General features: G+C 41.0%; 1 protein-coding gene and 3 non-coding genes across 5 annotated transcripts in view; 2 read left to right on the forward strand and 2 right to left on the reverse strand.

Moving 5' to 3' along the window:
* Positions 1-18,704, forward strand: part of tmtc1 (transmembrane O-mannosyltransferase targeting cadherins 1) — a 35,637-nt gene extending 16,933 nt beyond the window's left edge. For both annotated transcript variants that reach the window (XM_047336478.1, XM_035620372.2), the window contains 13 exons: positions 167-356; positions 3,519-3,640; positions 4,662-4,829; positions 5,504-5,617; positions 7,916-8,059; positions 9,005-9,113; positions 9,373-9,475; positions 11,073-11,208; positions 12,625-12,769; positions 13,376-13,513; positions 14,699-14,821; positions 17,062-17,139; positions 17,627-18,704. In XM_047336478.1, the coding sequence (XP_047192434.1) occupies positions 167-356; positions 3,519-3,640; positions 4,662-4,829; positions 5,504-5,617; positions 7,916-8,059; positions 9,005-9,113; positions 9,373-9,475; positions 11,073-11,208; positions 12,625-12,769; positions 13,376-13,513; positions 14,699-14,821; positions 17,062-17,139; positions 17,627-17,752 (1,696 nt within the window). In that variant the 3' untranslated portion in view covers positions 17,753-18,704. The remainder of the gene's footprint in view (positions 1-166; positions 357-3,518; positions 3,641-4,661; positions 4,830-5,503; positions 5,618-7,915; positions 8,060-9,004; positions 9,114-9,372; positions 9,476-11,072; positions 11,209-12,624; positions 12,770-13,375; positions 13,514-14,698; positions 14,822-17,061; positions 17,140-17,626) is intronic.
* Positions 18,705-22,026: 3,322 nt separating this feature from the next.
* Positions 22,027-22,109, forward strand: trnal-cag. The gene has a single exon. It is a non-coding gene; the product is annotated as a tRNA-Leu (tRNA).
* A 738-nt stretch (positions 22,110-22,847) lies between these two features.
* On the reverse strand, positions 22,848-22,919 carry trnaq-cug. The gene has a single exon. It is a non-coding gene; the product is annotated as a tRNA-Gln (tRNA).
* A 612-nt stretch (positions 22,920-23,531) lies between these two features.
* trnal-cag lies at positions 23,532-23,614 on the reverse strand. Its single transcript has one exon. It is a non-coding gene; the product is annotated as a tRNA-Leu (tRNA).
* Positions 23,615-23,675: the final 61 nt, after the last annotated feature.

Consider the following 23,675-nt stretch of genomic DNA (forward strand, 5'->3'; position numbering starts at 1 on the left):
TAATAATGATGATTGAAATTTGATGTAACACTTAATGTCATCTTTACGTAACTAAAATGTTTCTTTCTCTTCTCCTCTTGCAACCTTTTTCTCTTTCTTTCCTCCCTTCCAAACAGCCAGCTTTTTTCTTTGTGCTCACCATTCTTTCTTTACCTCCTCCCCACAGGACTTTGACTTATTCTTACCTGCTGTCGTTTAATGCCTGGCTGCTGCTCGCCCCGATCGTGCTTTGTTATGACTGGCAGGTCGGCAGCATTCCCCTGGTGGAGTCTCTGAGTGACTTCCGCAATGTGGCCACCATGCTGCTGGCCATTGTGATGGTTGCACTTTTCCTGCACTGCATCTTCTCACTGCAGGTGAGAGCAAGAAAGTGGCAAGCAGCTAAAAGACTTAAATTCCCATGAACTTTCCTCCTGATGCTCGGCAGCTCTCATTGAATAATGGAAAGAATGGGTTAGTTGTATTGCTGACATCCAAGAGCTCAAGCACAAGAAGAAAGTACAGTACACAATGGAATAGGTATGAATGAGTTTGGAAATGTCTCGAAGCTGGGATCAATTTTTTCACACTAATCATCCACCTCTCACACTTACGAGTACGATACCCCTTAGCTATTGAGCAAACTGCCATTCAATTCGAAATACATATTCAAGGCCCCTTAAAGATGATGCTCAAGGATTCGGATGTCATCCAACTCCACGGGGACCAGTGGAAACCCCTGGTGTATTGCTCCAGATGCCTTACCAAAGCAGAAGTTATGCCCTTAGCTAGAAAGAATCTCTGGCGGGCGCGTGGGCATGCGTGAAGTTTAACAGGTACCTCAATGGACTAGAGCAGTACAAGCTGGTAACTGAACACAAGCTACTTGTACCTTTCATTAACAACCGCAGCCTTGACAAAGTACCTCTGAGATGTCAGCGTCTTTTCATGAGGCTCATGAGATTCAACCCAGTAGCAGAATACGCTCCAGGGAAAAACCTTGTAGTTGCAGACACATTGTCTGGCCAGCTTGCCAGCAAATGTGCAGAGATTGACACAGTGATGTGCTATGTGGCCAGCGTGATTTCAGCGTCTACTAGCAAGATTGAGGAAATAAGGATGAGTTAAAAATATTTACATATCAAATTCTTACACCCTTAAAATCAGAAGTGCTTTGCGACCCGCTGGCTTTTTTCATAATAAATAAGGTCTAGGGGCTCTGTAAGTACCGTAGAAGTGTCAAAACGGTCAATAAACGGACAAATACACACAGCCTGCATTCAGCAGCTGTTTTTTTTACGATGCCCCGGGACCTCCTTATAATTGTGATGTCATAGTGACACAGTCACTGCCTTCAGCCTTGCCCCCAGCGCTCACCCGTCATTCTGTTGCTGAGCGATCACCAACACGATAAAAATCAGGAAGCTACATCATTGCACAGGATTCATAAGGATATTAATACAAGAGACCAGAACTAACTCAGACTTATTATTTGAAAAATTCATCGGTAACCGGTGTCGGCTGCTTCTGGGGAGAGACGCCGGCTGTTCTCGACTGTGAGGGAGCTCCGCTGTGCCTGCGGTCGGTCCACTCGCTCCTTCACCGGCACCGTCTCTGCCCCAGCAGCAGCTCCACGTCACGTCAGCTTTGTCCAGCTTCCAGTCCCTCAGCAGATCGGTCTGGCGTCTTCCTCCTAGCGGGCCACCGCTGACACCGATTACCGATGAATTTCGTGTAGTCTGGGAGCCAGGAGATAGTTTCTCCAGGGCAGAAGCTGGCTCGCTCCGGGACAGCATGGTCAGAGCCATCTCTGAGCATGGTGAATAGACACACGGTAAACAGAGGAGGTGGTTGGCCTGGCCGTGCATCACTCAGAAAACGGTTGGCCAATCAGAAGAGTGTCATAACATATTAAGTAGACAGGCCCAAATGGAACTGTTTTTTTGCAGAGCTCCTTAAAATGAGCTATACAACCATATTGAGATTTTTTTTGGTACAAAAAAAAAAGTAATACATCTTCTTAAGGATATCAAATCTTCAAAGAAAACACCAGAAAGGTGACAATAGGGGACGTTTAAGCTAACGGACCTGCAGAGAGAACTGTACAGACAGCAAAGAAAATCCTAATCAAGGCAGATCCTGTGATGGATTTAATGAGCTTAAGGTCCACTCCCTGCTCCACTACAGGCTTCAGCCTGGCCGAGTTGTTAATGGGGAGGAAAATTGGACCACACTCCCTACTTTGGAGAAAAACCTCACTGCAAAATGGCCCAGCTTGACAGCTGTGAAAGAAAAGGGGGTCTTCGGCAGCTGCTGCTCCTGACTCGCTTTCCTTGGAGGCTCCTGTAAGGGTACAGAGTAGTGGTCCCCCCAACTCATGCTTTCCACGTATGCACATGGAAGGGTCCCAGGATAGAGCCATTCCGTAAAATATAATCAGTGGTTGCAAATTTAAATGAATTAACGTTGACTATAGTGTCCTGACTGAAGTGCCTTCTTCTTTTTTTCATTTTTCTTTAAGCAATGGCTTTTTTCTGGCATCTCCATAGAGCCCAACTTTGTGGAGTGTATGGCTTAAAGTTGTCCTATGGACAGACACTGTCTGGAAGTTGTGACTCAGGAGATAGAGAGGTGGTCGTCCGCTATCTTAAAGGTTGTGGTTCGACCCCGGCAACCTCCAGTCTAGTGTCCTTGGGCAAGATACAAAAATGCCCCTGTAGGCTGTGCTGGCAGTGTATGAATGTGATAGAAAGCGCAGTATATAGCAGTGCTGTATGAATTGTGTATGACTGGGTGGAGGTGACTTGTACTGTAAAGCACTTTGGTGGTCTATAAGAATAGAAAAAAGCAAAATAAATGAAGTCCATTTAGACTCCAATCTCTGGTGTGGAGCTTTGCACCTCCTTCAGGGTTACCTTTGGCCCCTTGGTTACCTGGTTGATTATTGCCCTCCTTGCCTGGTCCATGAGTTTTGGTGGGTAGCCCTCTCTTTGCAGGTTTGATGTGTGACCATATTCTTTCCAATTTTTTAATAATTGATTTAATGGTTCTCCGTGGAATTTTTGATCTTTTTTTTTACTCTCCAGAACTTTTGGAGAGCTCCTGGCTCCTTATGGTGCTTGAAATGGGATGAATACATACTGAATACACGCACCACCTTTCAGTGTTGTTTTGTTTTTTAGAATTTTTGCTTTAAAAATAATAATAATTTCACAGATTTGTACTATTTTGTGTAGGTCCATTACATAAAATCCAACAATCCATTTAAATTACAGGTTGTAATGCAACAAAAAAAAGCCAAGGGGGGTGAATACTGTTGTAAGTCACTGTAATAAGTCTAGCTCTTTACTTAGGATTGTGTGTGAAAAGTCCATTCATAATTAAATGTGTTTTTCAACTATGCTGTTTAAAGCTGTAGCCTTTTGCCTTTTACCATTGTTTATTGAGAAATAATACCAGGGTAGGTTTGTTTGCAGGGAATATTCCAATATCTGTTAGTCCTCTTTTCACTTTCTCTCTTCATCTTCTTCTCTCTGCAGAGACAAGAGAACAGGGAGGTGTTGTTGGGAATGTTGTTTTTGGTGTTTCCCTTCATTCCTGCCAGTAACCTTTTCTTCAGGGTTGGATTTGTCGTGGCCGAGAGGGTTCTTTACATGCCTAGGTGAGTGTGTGTATGTGTGTGTGAATCTACAGGACCAATATATTTCCTGTCTTACTCTTTTACAGAGAGTAAAAATATAACGAAAGCATATTGTTTTATTAGGGCCTGAGCCATAGCCTGCAAGGCTGGCGAGTGAATCACAAATTAGAGGCACTAAACATACTCAGAAACTTGTAAAAAATTTGCACACACCAGAACAAGTGAAAATTTTAATATATTAGGGACCCCTGGCAATAGTAAGCGCCACCTACAAAATTGCAAAAATCGTCATAGATCAAAATAGTTTTGAGAAACTTATGGCCATGTATTAAACGCTGTTCCCGTGGCGACGCTATAATCACCACTAAAATAAGAATATATGTTTGAGGGACTCGGAATGCTTAGAATCTCATGAAAATTAACAAACATGTTGACATTCTTATATCTGAAAAGTTTTTTTGTCTAATTGTGTCAAAATGGCTCCATAGCGCCACCTACAAACATTCAAAGTCAATGCCCCACCTTTAACTTTGACGCACATAAATGAAAAGGCCTCTGGAAGCCATGACTTCAGACCAACAGGAAGATGGCAAATTTGAATTTAGTGTGCAAATTCGGTCATTTTTCAGATATACGGTTGCCTGATGAAAATGAAAGGTGTTTTCAAAGTCATTGTTACATCTATGATGGTATTATGAAGTACTCATATTGGTACTGTGTAGCGGCAAGTACCCAAATGTGCAAGTACTTGTCCTTGGTCTGAAAAATAGTTGCATGGGTGCACCCATTAACAACATCATCTATAATTGTTGGGGAAAGTGATTTAGATTCAGTGTTTATGTAGGATGGATTGAAAGGAGTGTGTTGAGTGAAGACACTTGACTAGAGGTCGTATAGGATATAGAACTTAACAAGACAAACTTGATCATGGATATAAATGTTAGTTGTTTTTTTTGTCTCTCACCCTCCCTCCTGTCCATTATATCTCTTTCTTTTCTTCTTTTGTTGCTCCTCTCTTCCCCTTCTTTACTTCCTTCTCCAGTATGGGTTATTGTATCTTGGTGGCTCATGGCCTGGGCCGGATGTGTTCGGTGGTGGGCCGTTGGGGCACCACAGTCCTCAGTGTCTCCATACTGTTGCTCCTCCTGCTCTTCTCCTGGAAGACCGTCCAACAGAACCATGTCTGGCTCTCCAGGGAGGCTCTCTTCCGGTAAGGGGAGGGGGAGAGAGAGAGAGATTATCTAAAACATTTACACACGTCTATAGGTGTCGTCAGTTTTAGACCAAAATGATTGTGCTACAAGAAAAAGAAAGAAAGAAGCAAATTTGTCACAGTAAGTGCTTTCTCATGCAGGAAGGAGGATTATAATAAATTACATTACTGAGAGCAATCTGCTCACATGCAGCATGGAGATATCTTGTTAGCCTTTTGTTAATCGGCAAACAAAGGTCCCAAACACAAAACAGTAATTCAGTGATTTCAATGTTTTGGTAATGTCTTTTTAAAAACATAAAAAAAAATCCATCCTAATAGATTCTAATCAACTCCCTAAGGAAGAGATATTTCACAGTAGGGACAGTTGCGGACAATCACAAAACCAACAACAAGACACAGGGGAAAAGGGATTGGTTTTGTCAAAATAAAACGGGAACCAAAAACAACACAAACAAAACACATTTGCTTTAGTGTGTGAATCCATTAAATAGACACATAACAGACAGAATTAAAAGCTCTGATCAGTGCAGGTAATATTACAATTGTTTTACCTCCCGTACAGGTAAAAGTGCAGTGTGAACGGGGCGAAAAGATTATCTTTCCTTGAAAGCTGTTTTGTTGTGCATACATTTTCACATTAAGCCTCCTCCACTTCCTTCTCGTTTCAGGTCTGGTATCCAGACTCTGCCTCACAATGCCAAAGTCCACTACAACTACGCCAACTTTTTGAAAGACACTGGTCGGCAAGAGGAGGCTATTCACCACTACACCACTGCCCTCAGGTCTGACACCACTCTGAACTGAAGTTGTGTGTATGGGTTTCTAACACTGTGTCTACACAGGATGAACAGCATGTTAACAAAGCCCAATACACAATCACTGTAGGACATGCATAACACAACAAAAAACAGTGGGGTGGGGAGGGGAATAAAATGCTTTGGGTGGTGTTTATGGATAATGGTAAATTTATATTATTGGCGCTTTTCTAGTCCTATTGACCATTCAAAGCGCTTTACAGCACAAGTCAAATTCACCCATTCATACAGTGCTGCTATTTCCTGCACTTTTTCTGTCACATTCATACACATTCATACACTGCTGGAAGAGCCATCAGAGGCGATTTAGTTTTAAGTGTCTTTACCAAGGACACATCGGCATGCGGACTGGGGGAAGTCGTGACATGGCATGTGTAGAAATTTGGATTGATTACATACAGATTAATTAGACAAATGACTGACAAACGTAGCTAAAATGCTTTCAATGTAGAGACCTTGTTGTAGGAGTTCCATGTAAGTTCCTGTTTAACATCTGCAGAGCAGAGTAAACCTTTAATAGCTGAAAGTATGTCACAAAGTCAACATTTTCCCTCAGCACTCAATGCAATAATTTGCACTGGTATAGGACCCGCTCTTTTGCGCCCATCATAAAGATTTACTGCCATTTTGGATTTTGTCCTAATCTTGTTTTGGGGCGTGTGTTGGTACATAGTTCATCCAATCTTCACCAAACTTGGTACAAACAATATTCAGATGACCCAGAATAAAAGCTTTTATTTTATTCTTTTTAAATATTTTATCTTCAGAACAGAATTAAAAGTAAAAAAAATAAAAGCAAAAGGAACAAGCATAACTGATGAAAAAGGGCATTTGACAAGATATAACTTGCTTAGTTTGAATATCCCAGTACAGATAATAATCCCAATAATAACAAAATAATGATAAATATCAATAATTGACAAAGTCATTCAATCAATCACATGAGGTATATTGTCCTCAAATTCATGACAATGGTGAATGTGTGAAAGTTTTTTTTTTATCACACATCGTTTCTGTAATTTGTGACTGTTACGTCCTTAATGTGTCTAGGGGGTGTAGGACGCAAACAAGTTAATAATAGACCCGGGAGAAGGAAAAAGGCAAGGCGGAAACGCTTCCAAGTATTTATTAACCCCAATTACTAAAATAAACACAAGGAAGACGGTCTTCAAAAGGAAGACGATGAAACCTGCCACGAACAACGCCGCTGGCCACCGACCCCGGCTCTGGTCAGGCTACCGCAGGTCCGCACACCCTTGCACTGGTGTCTGGGTCTCCTGCTCCCACAGGCCTCCACTGAAGCTCCATTTCTCCCCCCGTTGTCACTGGCTCTGTACAGCTATAACGCCTCCCCTGATGGGCGTCAGCTGCGGGAGTGAGAGAGAGCGGCACATAATGGAAAACACACAAAACAGAACACAGCACGTAACAGTTACCGAACATTTGAAGGCGGGGCCTTTTTTGTGGTCTTTAAGGAAATGAAACTTGGTACACAAGTTCTCGGTGACAATCCTAAAATCTATGGTGACAATGCATGTTTACACAAAGGAACTAACCAGGAAATGCAAAGGATTACTTATCAGCATTCACAATTGACGGACCTTTAGCCAGTGAAGGAATGTGCCGAGTATCTTTCTTTAATTAAATGATCAGTATCTGACCCACAGCATCTTTGACCTATTTTGGATTTGGACTAGGTGAAAGTCTGTTGGCCACTGCTGTTCATAGCTTGTTCCTCTCGGGTGTCTCCAGAGCTGTTCTTCTCTCTGCGTGTTGAAAAGCCAACCTATTCCTTTATGGCACCCGCTCCCCTCTGGCCGCTGCAGCTTGTCAGTCCTGTGTCACCATTATGGGCTCTGACTATGAAATTGTATTCCATTTACACAAGAGGGCTTTTGTAGCAGTCATGGAGAGTGAATTTCACCAGAGAGTCTGCTGGGGAAGTCTGCCACACACTCTCGGCTGATTCATCTGCACCATTTGCTCTGAAAATAATCATTATCATTGTGACACTTAATCCAATCAAGATCATGTAGTAATGTGTAGCTATCAGAGGGTCCTTGACATGAGTGATCTGGATGAGTAACTAATTCAAATAACATCACATCCAGTTGAAGAGAAAGAGTTCTAAATTTAAAAAATCATCACTTGAGATATTAACCTTTTTTCACTGCTGCAAATGTTATGAATAAAAACAGACTCTCCTCTCCCATTATTCCTCTGTATTCCCCTGACTCTCTCTTCTATCCTCTCCTGTTCTCTCAGGTTATATCCTCGTCACGCCAGTGCCATGAACAATCTTGGCACTCTGACACCCTACCCAGAGGAGGCTGAGCGCTACTACAGGAAAGCACTGGACACCAACCCTCAACATAACCGAGCCCTCTTCAACCTGGGAAACCTCCTCAAGTAAGACACACATATTCTCACACACACAACAAAAGCCCGACCATCACAAAATGATGGTCGGGCATATGACAGAAACTGAAGAGACTCAACACAGCTGGAGACGTTTATTATTGTAAGTGTTGCAACATTTGAACAATTTCTAGTGCAATGGAAGTTTCTTAAGATCCACAAAACGGACAATGGCCCTCACAGTTGGAGCTAGATGTTCCAGGAGCAACATCTAAATTGTTGCTGAAAAAGTATCTTTTTCTTTACCACTACCTTCAAGTACAAAAAAACAGGGGAAAAAAGATTATGTGCAGAATAAAGAATGCCTGGGGAAGAAAGGAGAGCTCTGTTATTGTCTCGCAAGTGAAACTCGCTGCTTGCCACCTTCCCAAATTACCCCATTGTGGGACGAATAAACACACAAGCTCAAGTTATATAAGAACACCCCCCTCCTTCCCAATGCTTGTCAAGCAATCAGAAATCAGAAATGATAAGGGTTATCATCATTTAGGCAGTGGCTCAGGATGTTGCAGCGGTTGCTCACTGACCAGAAGGCGGTTCGATCCTCGCCTCCGACAGTCCGTGTGCCAGTGCCCTTTGGCAAGACTCTTAACCCTTACCTCTGACGGCTCTTCTGGCAGTGTATGAATGTGACGGATAATGCATGTTGGTTAGTATAATTGTGTGTGAATGTGACTATAAATACTGTCCCTTTACCATAAGCTCTACCATGACACTGCCGATAATTATGGTGATGTATTAATGATGCAAGTATGATACTATAGTTTCTTATGATGTTGGTAATAATGCTCCTGATATTTATGATGATGGCAAACATTTCATACTGCTGTTGTAGATGATAATGACTGTGTCTCTAATGTGAAATATTTGTGTGTGCGCTAAGAATATTAATGATGGTGTGATGATGACTGATGATTGTGTAATGCTGTGTTAAAGGTCCAAGGGGAAGGAGAAAGAGGCGGAGACTCTGCTGGTGGACTCCATACGCTTCGGTCCACATTTTGCTGATGCTTACTCCAGTCTGGCATCACTCTATGCTGAACAGGTGAAGTGCACTCCCTCAGATATTCACACGCATATACGTTCTATGTTTGACACTCGGAGGAGTGTCGTAACATTACTTTACTCATTACTAATTACTGAATTAAATTAGCTTTAGCTGTAAGTAGTTAATCTGTGTCCAGGTAGCTATGAAACACTATTAGCAGAACCTCTTCAGTTGTACACACTGCAGCTCCCTGAAGCCACCGTGGAGTTAATTCCTGTTTTAATCCTGTCATTATTTCATCTGCATTCTTCCACAGAGACGCTTTCCTGAAGCCAATGACATATATCGTAAAGGCATAGAGAATTGTCCAGACAACTCTGACCTGCATAATAACTATGGAGTGTTTCTGGTCGATACAGGTGAGTTGAACCGAGCAGGTTAACATGTTTGTCCACTTTAACACCAAAGTGGACAAAAAATGGGGTGTGGACAAGATACAATAACCCAATTAACCCTGAATAAACACTATATAGACAGTTTACTTTTAACTCAAATTGAACTCTGCAACATGAACAAAATAACAGAATTTACAAATGTGTATTAGGGCTATTGTTGGGGGGCGGGCTGGGTGTTAATATTTTGAAAGAGTAAAAATCTGATTTTCCAATGTTAAAATGGTAAATTTATGGGGGGGAAAAGCTATATATAAAAATTATATTTTCTGTGATTAAAGTCACAAATTCACGAGATGTTGCCCATCAGGAACTACACCGTTGCGTGGATGGACAGATGAAAAGATTACACTGGTTACAAGGTTTTTATTTTCTCTGTGTGGCCTATATTTCCAAGATGAATTTTGTCTGCTTGACTCTCTACCTGCCGCCTCTTTATAACCAGCTAATGTCCACCGGTCTTCAGCTCCCCGGCTCATTCGCCCATCCTGCAACTACCAAACGTTGCCAACAACCTTTGACTGCCAGAACTTCTTCTGTCCATTAAATCATCACTTAAGAGCTGTGTTCTGCTTTTAAGTTCACCATTCAAACACAATATAACAGCAGTAGTGCTGTCAACATTAATGCGCTAATCTTTGCGATAATTGTGAAATATTTAACATGTTGAATAGATTCAACGCCATTGACGCATTTTGTTTACGTCCTGTGGCTGCTGACCTGTGTGACAATGTGTGCCGCATAACTGTAAGCCATTTGCCATCCTGGCTAAAGATCAATACGGACAAGGAAGAAGTCTGAGGAGTTTAAAGTACGTTTTGTCAAGAAAAATGCAAGAGGGGACACAGGGAAATATGCGATACACACGCAAAACAGGATTTGTTTGTCACTTTCACGGTGGACGTCAAAAAGAAAAGCCATCAATATATCGCAGGATACTCTTATGTTGAAAGAAACAAGAAGTAGTTTGAGTGGACGCTCTGTGTTTTGCGGACTGAGTGAAATAACTTGACATGTTAATATGTGGTTCTGTATGCAGCTCGAGGTTACACGCATCATTTGTTGCAGTGAACACGCTCAACATGACAGAAAAAGCACTAAACAGCAGCAATGGTTTTATACACTGCACTGATTGGATGATTGCTAGAATAAACAGCACTATAGGTGTTGTTAATAAAGTGCTTTTATGTGTATATACACTTACACATTTGACAAAAATAGAGTTGACCAAAAGTCAACTCTGACCGATTGTTGATTTTTAAGGCTGTAATGATATCAGCTGATTCAGTTTTTGAGTGCTACATCAGGGCCAGTCATCCAACTGTGCAAACGATAAATGTTTTTTTTTATTAAATGAGACAGTATCAGAAAGTATCATTATATAGCAGGTATTGCATTTGGGAGCACATCCTTACATTTTTTTTTCCTGTATCTTTCCCATTCATCCCCTTGCTCTTTCACACTTGTACATTTTTCCTTCTTCTTCAATTTCTGCATTTGTCTTCATTTGTCGCCATTGCTTTCCTCTTTTCTTTCTTTCTCTTTCCCATCTTAATTCCTCCAGGAGAGGGAGAGCAAGCAGCAGCTCACTACCAGCGCGCAGTTCGACTCAAACCAGCACACTATGTTGCTATGGTGAACCTGGGCCGCCTGCTCCGGTCGTCCAATGACAACAAAGCAGCAGAGTCTTGGTACAAAAGGTGAATATATTTAGCAGTAATAATAATAATAATAATAATAATAAATTGCATTTATAGAGCACTTTTCATTGCTAAAAGCGATCTCAAAGTGCTATGTGCATGTATCAATTGGCTAATCTTGATACATCTCACAGTCTCCTGTGTTTTCCATGGCAGCCACACTGGCAGGACAGAGTCAGGAAGAGAATCACACTTACCATTAATCACTAAAAACTATAAAACTTTGGGTGCATGATTAGGATTCTTCATTTGAATCTGGAGCAAGTTTATTTACATATAAAAACTAAGAATTGGATCCATCTGGTTTGCCACTTTGATCAGAAAGAAATCCATTTAAATTGCTTTTATTTGATTTGTACACAAACTAATATGAAAGGCGTCACATTATTACGTTTGCAGACCATTCAGTGATCGTGTCAAAGACTGACCATGCCCCTGTCGTAGTAGAATTCACTGAATGATGCACATCTTCCTTTTTGGACATCAATGTGGCAGAAAGCAAAGAAATTATAGATTTTAAGAAAAAAAAACACGGCTACCTCCCTGTAGTGGTAAAAGATACATTTGTTGAGTTTGTGCAGGACTGCATATAACTTGGGATGATAATTGATAATATGCTGACCTTTGAGCTTCAGGTGGATGCTGTGTGGGGTATGGCCTTTGTAGTTTTGATGTCAATAATACTTTTCCCCACATTTGCTTTTGTCAGGTGGTATAGGTCACTTAACATTAAGAACAGAAATATACAGGGAATCGTGAAAGTGTGCAGCAAAATTGCAGGCTGTATTGGCTGTGTAAGGACAGGCCGATCCTAACAACTAGTCATCCAATGTCTGGCCGCAGACACAGTCAGCCAATGTGCTGGACAAATAGGTTTAAAAATGTATTTTTCCCAGCTGCCATTGCCTTTTTGAATAATTTATTGTGATTTTATGTTAATCTGTGACATTTCTATGTTTAGGTCATGTTATTGTCAATTTGTCATGTGCAGCTGATGTTGGTGGTTGTGTGGATCCTGCTGTCTGTAAGACAAACTGCCCCTCGGGGCTTAGCCTGTTCTGAACATTGACTTTATTTTTTGAGAACACCAAACATATGTATTGTAGTGGAAATTAGATACAAATCATAAAACAGACAGATTATGGTCTTAATGTTGTGAGAAAAAAATCATCTGATACATTTTTGTATCACAAGGAAATTATAATTTTTTATAATTTTATACGAACAGCTTCTTTTACTCAAAATTCCTGCAGGTATCAAGTTCATGTTTTGTTCTGTTGTAATTGTTTTTATGCAAAGATTGATATTTTTCAAAAGTACACTACTTTCCCCCTTTTTTTGTAATTGAATGTGGGTGGGGGCAGAGACCACCTCCATAGAAAGCCATCCTCGTGACCTTTAACCCTTTGAATGCAGGGCGCTGCAGGTGACGAGGAAGGTGGACATCCTGACGCCACTTGGAGCACTGTATTACAACACGGGCCGCTATGAGGAGGCCCTGCAGGTGTACAGAGAGGCCGCCGCCCTGCAGCCAGACAACACTGACATTTGGCTGGCTCTGGTAAAACACACACACACACACACACACTGAAATGGAACGCACCTGCCCTTGTTCACTTTCAGCCCAAACTATCATGGATCGACCACCAGTTGAAGGCTTAGCGCTACTCTGCTTCTTACAAATAATCAGTAATACCTTTAGACTAATTTCAATGAGACAAAGGCGTTTTCTACGGATGATTGCAATACATCAGAAAATAGCTGCATGAGTCTTTCAATTCAGACACTTCTGTTTGTGATCTGTATCATGATTATCATCACTATTACTTCTAGGGGTTTATGATATTTTGCAAAATAGCCATTTTTTCCATCAGTAAAGTGGATATCTAATATATAAAACTGAGTAAATATTTAGCAACTAGTCATTAAAGTCAGTAAAATATTAAGCTATCAATGAGATTTTCATAAACTATCTGCTAAATATGCGAGTGAGCAGCCTACACATGTAAAAATACATGTAAAAATACAGACTTATAATAAGATATTATATATAGAAAAACTGAAACTAAAAAGCATGTCAGATAGTGAAGTATTTTGAACTGGACTAAGGCTAGTAGTTGCTATTAAGTGTCATCTTCTTGTGTCATACGCCGACTCATTCCTCCAGGCTCAGGTTTTAGCCATGGCCAGTCGCACCACAGAAGCAGAGAAGATGACCTTGGACATCATATCCAGAGAAGGCAGCTGTATTGAATGTTACAGACTCCTATCTGCCATCTACAGCAAGCGTGGCAACTTTACAGAGGTTTGTGTGCATGTAGCAGGTGTATGGTAAAAATGTCTTATATACCAATAATCAACGTACTAAAAGTTTAGCAAAACTAATATGATTTATTTTTAGAGCATAACTGCTGGAAATCCAAATCACAGAATATGTAACGTATGTTAAAAAACAACCAAAGATTTTAATTTTTACATTTCTGTTTTTGTATAGTTAAACTTACAAGACACAAATTGTCAGTTAGCTTTACAGGTGTGGTGGTTGTATTTTGAACTTTTGACAGAGCCATCGTGTTCTCCCCAGAGTGAATATGTGTTTATGTTTTTTTTAAATCCTTTCAGCATATTCATTCTTCTTTGTTCAGAGTATCTGCTGCCTCTGGCCAAGAGTAGAAATCAAACGTCAGTGTCCGGTGATTCAGTGTGGCCCATGATTATGAGGCTCTGTCTGAACTGCTAGGTGAGGGTTTTCTGGTGGACCCAAAAGCAGGACTCCAGATTGAAAGGGGGTTAACAAGGTGTATTTGGCCACAAGCAAATGTACTGGCTGGAGGCAAGCAGGCAGGGCATTGGAGGTAAAGCAACGGCAGTCCGGAGGGGGAGGGGATGTGGAGAGGCGTCCTTGGGGGGTGGTGAGGCCCACGGGGGAAAAGCAGCACAGCAGGAATCTGGTTCAGGGGGAGAACTAAGAGTTAGAGACACGAAGGGGATCTCGAGGGGGAAAATAACTCAGACTTGTCGAAAGTATTGAGCAGCCACGGATTATACTACTAGTGAAGATTCAGTAATCGGGCGCCGATTGCTGAGAGACTGGAGCTCTTATGCAGAGGCTGATGACTGATGAGCCGGACTGCCAGTTGCCAATATAGAGGCTGGATCTGGCTCTGGATCCTCAGCTTCTTCTTGTCCTCCCTCCATCCACACTTCCTTATGTTCCAAAGTAGCAGGTGGTGAAGAGGCTTTTACAGTGCCTTCTGGGATATCTCCATAGTTTATCCAGGAAGTACATTCAAACTGGGTGCATGTTCATGTGTTTTGGTGTGTTGACTGTGCATTGATCTGTGTGTGTGTGTGTGTGTGTGTGTGTGTGTGTGTGTGTGTGTGTGTGTGTGTGTGTGTGTGTGTGTGTGTGTGTGTGTGTGTGTGTGTGTGTGTGTGTGTGTGTGTGTGTGTGTGTGTGGGTGTGTGTGGGTGTGTGGGTGTGTGTCAGGCCCTGGATGCTCTGGATAGGGCGCTGCAGCACAATCCCAGTGATCTGACAGTGAGAGCAGAGCTTTATTTCTCCAAAGGAAACCAGCTCAGAGAGATGAACCAGCTGGACCAAGCCTTTGAGGTACCGCTCTGTCCTTTCTTACTGACTGCCATTTTCCCACTTTTCTGCCCTGAACGGATTTAGATTGTAAATATAATCTGTGGCCACTTATGGAGCTAAATCAGGGACATATGTTTTGTTAATTCGAAGAAAATCTTTGAAACTCAAAGCTCAGGTTTTGATCTTGAACTTTGTAAAGTAAAACATTTTTTTTAAATCAAATATTATATTTGATTCATTTCTTTTCAATGACTTGTTTGTTTTCACTTTCATTAATATTTTGGTATTTTTTTTCATTGTCTAATTAAATTTTCTACTGTAAGGAAGTGCAAAGGACATATTTTTGACCAAGACACATCCTTTTGACTCATACAAAAAAACAAGTCTCTTGGAAAACCTTTTTTCACCTGTATAACATTATGAAAATTAGTAATACCCTGTCTCTAAATTATGCTGAAGAACTAGTCCACGCATTTATTTCTAGACTGGACTAACTAAATTTACTTTGATTGGAACATCCACTGACTTGACTGTTGTTAAAATGGCAATACGTGCAGTGTGGTTTATTGACCTTAAATCCTTAAAGGTGACATATTATGCAAAATCACCGTTTCAGTGTTTGTGCACATAAATGTGTATATCTGTGGAGCCTGCTGGCCCACAAACTGTGAAAAATGGTGACCGTGCACCCTGTTACTGTGCTGCCCTCACTAAAAGTTGGAAGTTCTTTCAGCTGTATTGGCATCTTACCATTATATTTCCCAGCATTGCATCCTCAAAGGAACAGACATGTTGTATTTTGGCAGGATTTAATATAGGAAAGTGTGTATTTTGTAAAACTGAAAAGGAACACAAAATTACAAATGTAGGTGGACTATACTGTGAAAAATCCCTTCAGGTCCAATTCTGTTAGTTTTATTCACTGCAGAGTGGGGACAGAAGATCACAACAAGGCAGTACAATTCTGTCTGATGGTCAACATTCAGAGTAGGGTTTCATACCAAATCAAGTGGTGTGTTTGACAAAGGTGTATACAACTCAGGAAATCCTTGACAGGCTTAATTAATACAATGTGATCCAATCAACCAGTAACCTATTTGGCCAATTCCTCCAACACCTCAAATAATATTTGCATGTAAGTTAGAAATCCCAAATAAATGCATCAATAGTTTAAGACAAGTATCTGTAAATTAATGTAAAGTTGTTTATTTCAGCACAGAGTTTGATGTCATAAGAAAGACAGGATTTTTAGCAGGATACATAAATCCATCAAAATAAAGTTGAAAATATTTGTACTCTTTTTTTGTAAGTACTTAATAATATATCTAGTACATCAGTAGAGAAAAGGGTACATTAATATGTTTGTTATAAAATAAATAAATGGAAAATAATCGACGGTAAAGTACCAATGCTTTGACTAACCATCATCAAAAAACTCTACCCAAACCCAAGAAAACTGTAAGTCATAGAGATACATTATGGATGAAGCTGTTTTGTGGATTTGGCAAAAGATTGATAGCTTCATAACAAACGTGTAGATTTAATATTAAACCACTACACCTGAATGAAGTTGCAAAATGATTAGATTTTGATTATTTAATTAGATTACATACTTACGTTTAGTGCAAATTAAGTGTCCTGTGGCATCCAATGTCCCATCCAATGTTCACTGAATCAATACACTAATCAGAGCCTTAAAGGGGCAGTAAGCAATATAAATCCAATACACTTTTTGTAAAAATCATTGAATATTTCCTGACGGTCCGCTAGCTGTCGGTTCTTTGTGTGCAGCGAAAACAATTGGCTCAGGTCCCTGGTGCAGACCGCACCTCACAACACTGTGCAGGTTGTAAACATCACTCCCGACATCTTGAGAGACACACTAGCGAACGACGCTACGACTCAGGGGTTTTTGGCCTCCCGGTTAGCGAGGCCCGGTCACTGCAGTAAAATCACAACAACAACAGTCAAGTCAGTGGATGTTCCAATCAAAGTAAATTTAGTTAGTCCAGTCTAGAAATAAATGCGTGGACTAGTTCTTCAGCATAAAATAGAGAGACAAGCTTTCCCAAAAATCTTTTAGTCAAGATTTAGTCTTACTTAGCTGAGTAAACTGTCTTCAGCTGGATCTGAATACAGTTATATCATATTTATATATTTTGCTGTTAGACTGATTGCAATCACAAATGATATCAGTGTGTGTCTTCATGTCTGTCTTCAACTGCATTTACTATTTGTATTCTTTCCATTTCTCCCATTAGAGCTATAAGAAAACTGTTGAACTCAAACCTGACCAGTCCCAGGCCTGGATGAACATGGGAGGGATTCAACACATGAAGGTAGTGCCTAGCTCACGGCCTTACAAAAGAACTAGTTGTGCAAACAGAATTTGTAAAACAAGCAATGCTACAAAGGGGGAAAAGAAGGACAACAAAACCTGAGCAACAGTTTATTAATGTAATTTGTGACAGCACTAGCAACCAAGCTGCACTAAAGCTAGTGAAGATAGCAAAATGCAAATTAAATTGTTAAATATAATCAAAGCAAATGTAGTTATTGTCCCTGCCTAAAGAATTTGGTTCTATTGGCTACTGTACAAATATAATTGACATAAAACCCACTTACTTTTTACAGCAAACTACAAGAAAACGTGTGACCTGAAACATTAGTTAGACAATGTCTGCAAGAGGTGTAACATAAACTTCATAGCATAAAGTTTAAATTGTTAACTGCAGTTCGGCTATTGACTGAAAAACAACCACAGTTAGTACAGGAGTAAACACATATTTGATTATAATGCTTTTATTGTTCTGCTTCTATGTGCAGGGAGATTATGCAGCAGCCAGAATGTACTACCAGCGAGCCTTGCTTCTGAGCCCTAGTTCCAAACTTTTGAAGGAAAACCTGGCCAAGCTGGACCGGCTAGAAAGGAAACTGACATTGGGGGCATAGACCAGGAGGAGAGCACTGCCCAGTCCTCTGGAGCCAAAATACCAGCTACCGGATTGCAAGGACTTGATGAACTTGTCGGTACGAGACTGGTCGAGTCATCTGCCAGTTGCCTTTTGTGGGTTAATCAGAGAGTAATGGCTGTTTGATGACCACTGGGAACTTGTCTGCATCACCTTTACTTCAATATGCTTAAGACATTTGTGTTTAATTGATATACAATTTTGGTTCACAGAAAGTCACTTCTTTTATGCTACTTAATCATAGATTATAATTTAGTCTTCTGTTTTGCCTATGACATTAGTGCTGATCAACATAATGTTGATGTTTTTGCAGAATGTTAACATGTAGGGAAGGAAGTCCACTCTTCACCTTTGGGAATAAGAGACGTGCTTGCAAACGGAGCTACGACTCAGAGCTTTTGGCCTAGTGGTTGGCCGTATGCACTGGCTGCAGGTTCGCAGCCCGGCCAGTGCAGTAAAATCAACATCAACAACAAAGATAGAGACAAGCTCTCTCCAAAATCGCTCACTGCCCCTTTAACCACTAAGTCAAAGTCTGCCGCAGCCTCCTGAGAGAGGAACATTTGTCACATGATAACAGATCTTAGGTCAGACAGGGGGAGTCAGTAGATGGCCAAAGAACAGTTCAGGAGGCTATATTCACAGCTGTGATAAAGTCATTATGTGTCTATTGCAGAATTTTTTTGTACTCTTTGGTAACATATGGCGATTTTAGTATTTTTTCATTTGGTAACGTGTTTGTGATCGAAGCTTTCCCACAAAGGAATCAGAAAAAGGTCACCTTATGCAGCAACTAAGTGAGTTTGATGAAGTTTGTACATGCACCTGTACACATTGTATTCATGAAGTGGAAGTGAGCAATTTACAAAAGGTTTGTGTTTAGAGTGTGATGAGTCTGGTGGATCTGACTAAATTTATTGTTTTGTAAATAACAAGTCTCTCTCTTGGCTTTCGAGTCACGTCCAGGTACCAAAACATGCAAAATGCAGTTTGTTTCCTTTTGGGCCTTATGAGCAGTTACACAATGTCAGGCTGGCAAAAGGGGTTTAGGACTCAAAGTGTAGGCTCAGGGCAAGACACACTGATAAGGAGCAAAAATCTAGATATTTACAGTGAACAGTGCAAAGAGTATAAATGTACAATGTGCAAACAGTGAACAAACCAACAGACTTAACCTGGCAACCTTAAGTGTTGGGGAAATAAATGATGATGGGAAAGGGGAATCCAGAGTCCATGGCCGGGTGGAACTGAGAGTTCATTTTGAGGGAATCCAGCAGGCCGGGGTGAAAAAGACGGATGGGGTCCAGTGTGGCTGAGGGAGCTGGCTGAGCGTGACTGAGCAGAGGAGGTAAGCAGTTGATACTGTGACAAAGGAGGATAGGCAGAATTAGTGAACGACCAGCCAAGCTTTTAAAAAACACGATCATGTGGCCGGGATGGCTCAGTGGATAGGGCACGCACACATATACTTCGAGGTTTATGCGCCGATGCAGAGATCCAGGGTTTGAATCCGACCTGTGATGATTTCCTGCATGTCTTCCCCCCTCTTTCTCCCCTTTCTCACTAAGCTGTCCTGTCAAATGAAAAGGCAGAAAAAGCCCCCCCAAAAATAAAATTAAAAAAACCACAATCTTCAAAGTAATGAGGTTCACGTTTTGAGTAGGTGGCCGGGGTGGACTGGCCATCTGGACGTTCTGGAGAAGTATGAAGGGGGATTTAATTCTTGCATGATTAGTTTTGTTGCGGTCGTCCTAGTCCTAAAAGAGCTATGGAAGAAGAAAATACAACTTCAATTCAATACAATTATATTTGATTTATATAGAGCCAAATCACAACATACATCGTCTCAAGGCACTTTACATAGTGAGATCACTCTAGAAGGGCCCTCTAGAATGGCAAAAACAACAGGGAGTTCCCTATTGGCTGCCATTCACATGGGGTAAAAATGGTTAAGTACCCTCCAAGGTGCACTTTCATGCAACAAATCATGGCGATGTGCCCTTTGGAGCAAGACAATTTGATAATGTGTCTTAATGAGTGCCCTTCTAGTGGAGAAAATGTGATGCAGTGCGCTAACAGCGGTCTACACTTGACATTCCCTATATGGGTGCCCTTCCAAAGGAAAAGGGTGCCTTTATGAAGTGCCCCACACCTCTATGTTGCCCCTACATGACAGTGCCCCAAAGGGTGTCCTTTCCAGTAGAGAAAATGGGATGCAGTGCTGTATACAGTACTCCTACAGGTGAGAAAAACATGATGAAGTGCGCAAATCGGTACTACTCTAATGGAGAAGTGCCCCTCAAGTGGATAAATTGTGATGCAATGCTGCGTGAGAATGTGGGGAAGTTTCCTAATGGATGCTCCTCCAGTGGAGAAAATGTGACGTGGTGCCATAAAGGTGCACTTACAATGGGAACTTAAGGTCATCTTCTGGTGCCTTTCTGATGAAAAACTCATGTTTTTTTTTACTAGGAGCACCACACACCACACACACATTGACACATACACACAGTCAGCAGTGGGAAAGACAGGGAATGCAAGGATTTAGATAAACATTCTAAATTATAAGCAGTTAAAATTCAACTTTCATTATTATTATCATTATGAAGACCCGACACTACTGTTGAAGTCAATTGGATTGTATTTAACCATTCCTGGTTACAGAAATTAAAGAATAAAAGAGATCAAATTTTAAATCTGTTGATGACTCTATTGCTAAAAGTTACCAGACTTGACATGAATTTTATCTTTGCGATCATCATTCAGCATATAAACAATATTTCCCACATGAGCACCTGAGGTGTCTTCAATGAGGCCGTTGTTTTATTTTAAAAACATTAATCTTTTTGAAAAGTACAAATATTTTGTTGAATATTCCAGTACTGCACAGTTGTTGACCTGAGTTCATTTTAATCTAGACCATGGAGAGACAGCTAGCATTTGTTTGTTTTTTACATACAGTAAGGGCAGACTAATGACTGGGCCAGATTAGCTCCAAAGACATTCGGAGGCCTTTTCGAGTTTTGTGTGGCAGCGGTGAGCAGTGACGGCAACATTGACAGAGGCATGCAGTGCCCTTACAGAGGCCAAAGGTCAACAACAGAGAGTTGAGAGACACTGGACTGTTTTTAAGAACAAGAGACACTGGAATATGAGTCTAAAAGACTGTTTGAAGCTGCTTTTCATGCTGAGAAAGAACAAGAGACTCTGTCATTGTCTAAGGAACATTGTATCTGCCCTCCCGTGCACAAGGCCTTTCGTGATCTAAGGCAAGCCCTCACCTCAGCACCGGCTTTGGGCCTCTCAGAACATCATTATAAAATTAAAAAAAACACGATCTTCAAAGTACTGAAGTTCACGTTCTGAGTAGGAGGCCGGGATGGACTGGCCATCTGGACGTTCTGGAGAAGTATGACGGGGGATTTAATTTACTCAAATTATACTACACTATCTTAAAAATGCCTCAGATTTTTTGTAATGTATAATGGTTTGTATAATGGTTGTAGTTTTCACCACTACAGTTTTATTATAATAAGTTAATGCAAATATAATTTACGAGCAGTTATATGTGGTTAGTATTAGTGGATTTATTGTTTCGGTTTTTTAAATTTTTTTCGGCAAACAGCCGGCCCCGGCAGCCCATCATCAGACCCTGGTCTGCTCGCAGTGTGAAAGTGGCGGGTCTTAGTAGAGGTATTAGTATTTGCAGTAGTTTAAACATGCTTACTAGAGTACATTTAAAATACATTAAAGTATATCATTTTTTTCACCAGGGATCATGTCGACTCGTGGAGCGGGAGGTGCGGGCATGGAGTGAAGTTGTGTCACATGGTGACCTGATCTGTGGAGGATTGCAGTTTAGCCGTGGGGGAGGTTGTCGAGTACGGCGGCGTCAAGTCCGCGGCCCAAATGGATAACGGAGTCGTTATTTTTCTTGACTCTGTAGATAAAGTCGGTGTGATTATGGAACGCTGCGTGGTGATCCACGATACCTTTGTTCCGGTACTGCCTCTGGTTAACGCGGGTAAAAAAGATCTGACAGAACAGCCTGCTAGCTTTAGCATTAGTCAAACGCCACCTTACATTTTCTGCGCCAACATTTCTCTGCTGTGATTAGGCAAATGTTTGAAATGTTGGCCAGAAGGGAAGAATCCGCCCCAGCGATTGGTCAATAATGTTGAAGCTACGAATGTGATTGGCTCCACAGTACAACATTCTTGAACTAATGAACATTTTGCAGATTTGCGTAGATAAGTCAGGATGGCCGAGCGGTCTAAGGCGCTGCGTTCAGGTCGCAGTCTCCTCTGGAGGCGTGGGTTCGAATCCCACTTCTGACATCTGATGTTTTTTCAGGTGAACATCTGTTCTTGGACATTGATTTCATAATGTGTTGCACGTCAGTTACAAGTGTACCTCTGTGTCTGGTGAAACGCATCAGATGCATGTCTCATGAAGTTTGTACTGTACAGTACTCATGTTCTGACACCAAGGACCAGTGAACAACTGAAAGTCTATGTTCTGTGAGTCTTGCTCACTTAACGGTAGGACCTATGCTTAATAAATAAATACACAAGTTTAGTATTTAAAAAAAGCATCAATACTGAATACATTTACTCATTGATGACATACAATAAATGTATTGAAATTAATACATAAAACATTAATATAAAGATGGTTTCTCTATTTTGACATCGATGGCTTCCTCTTTCTGTCTTCCCTGTCCAAAATGTGTACATCTGTATCTTCAAAGGAGTTACATTTACTCAGTAAATGTTGCTTTTTTTTGCCATTATGTCACTGCTTGTTTGCTATAGTCTCAACAAATACTCAACATGGTTCCATGGGGTAATGGTCAGAACTCTGGACTTTCAATCCAGTGATCTGAATTCAAGTCTCCTGGAACCTGGTGAAAATCAGTTTAATGACATAGAAGTTATTTCTCAACCCAGCTAGCCTCTAAACTCCCCAGATCCCAATCTGACCAAGCACGTACGATATGTGAAATAAACAGATCTATGTTTCCACAAAACCCTGTAACCAAGGCTTTGCTGCCAGTCCCCCAACACCACAAAATCAGGTCCTACCGAGATTTGAACTCGGATCGCTGGATTCAGAGTCCAGAGTGCTAACCATTACACCATAGAACCACTTGTTGTTTTCAATCATATCTGGTGTCATACTGTTAAGCAACTGTCATGCTGCGTTCACACACAGGTGTACAGTGGGAAACGCCACAATCATTCTGTTTTTGTGGAAGACGATCTTCCAATTGTTCAGGCTACAGTATGTAGACTTACAGCACTTAGAAAGCCTGTTAAGCAACTGCCATGTGTTAAGCAACACATCATCTTCCTCGCACCTTCCATGTTGTCCTTCCATCCCTTCCCAGGTGACTCAGCATTTCAAACTTAGCCTCATGTGACCCCCAAAAATAACTGCGTGGACCAAGGGGACTCCAGCGGTCTAAGGACCATCGTTATATTAATGCTTTATGTATTCATTTCAGCGTTAATTAATTAATTTATTGTATGTCATCAATGAGTAAATGTATTCAGTATTGATGCTTTTTTTAAATCCTAAACTTGTGTATTTATTGATTAAGCACAGGTCCTACAGGTCCTGGCTTTGGATGTGTTTCACCAGCTGCTGTGTATAACAAGACACCAGACACAGAGGTACACTTGTCAGGTGTAACTGATGTGCAACACGTTATCAAATCAATATCCAAGAACAGATGTTGACCTGAAATAAATATTAGATGTCAGAAGTGGGATTCGAACCCACGCCTCCAGAGGAGACTGCGACCTGAACGCAGCGCCTTAGACCGCTCGGCCATCCTGACTATAGACTTCTTTAAAAATCACTTTATTATTTTCGTCTCGAGGTCTATAACAGTCTTTCTT

The sequence above is a fragment of the Scophthalmus maximus genome, chromosome 12, assembly GCF_022379125.1.
Source record: "Scophthalmus maximus strain ysfricsl-2021 chromosome 12, ASM2237912v1, whole genome shotgun sequence".
Classification (NCBI taxonomy): Eukaryota; Metazoa; Chordata; class Actinopteri; order Pleuronectiformes; family Scophthalmidae; genus Scophthalmus; species Scophthalmus maximus.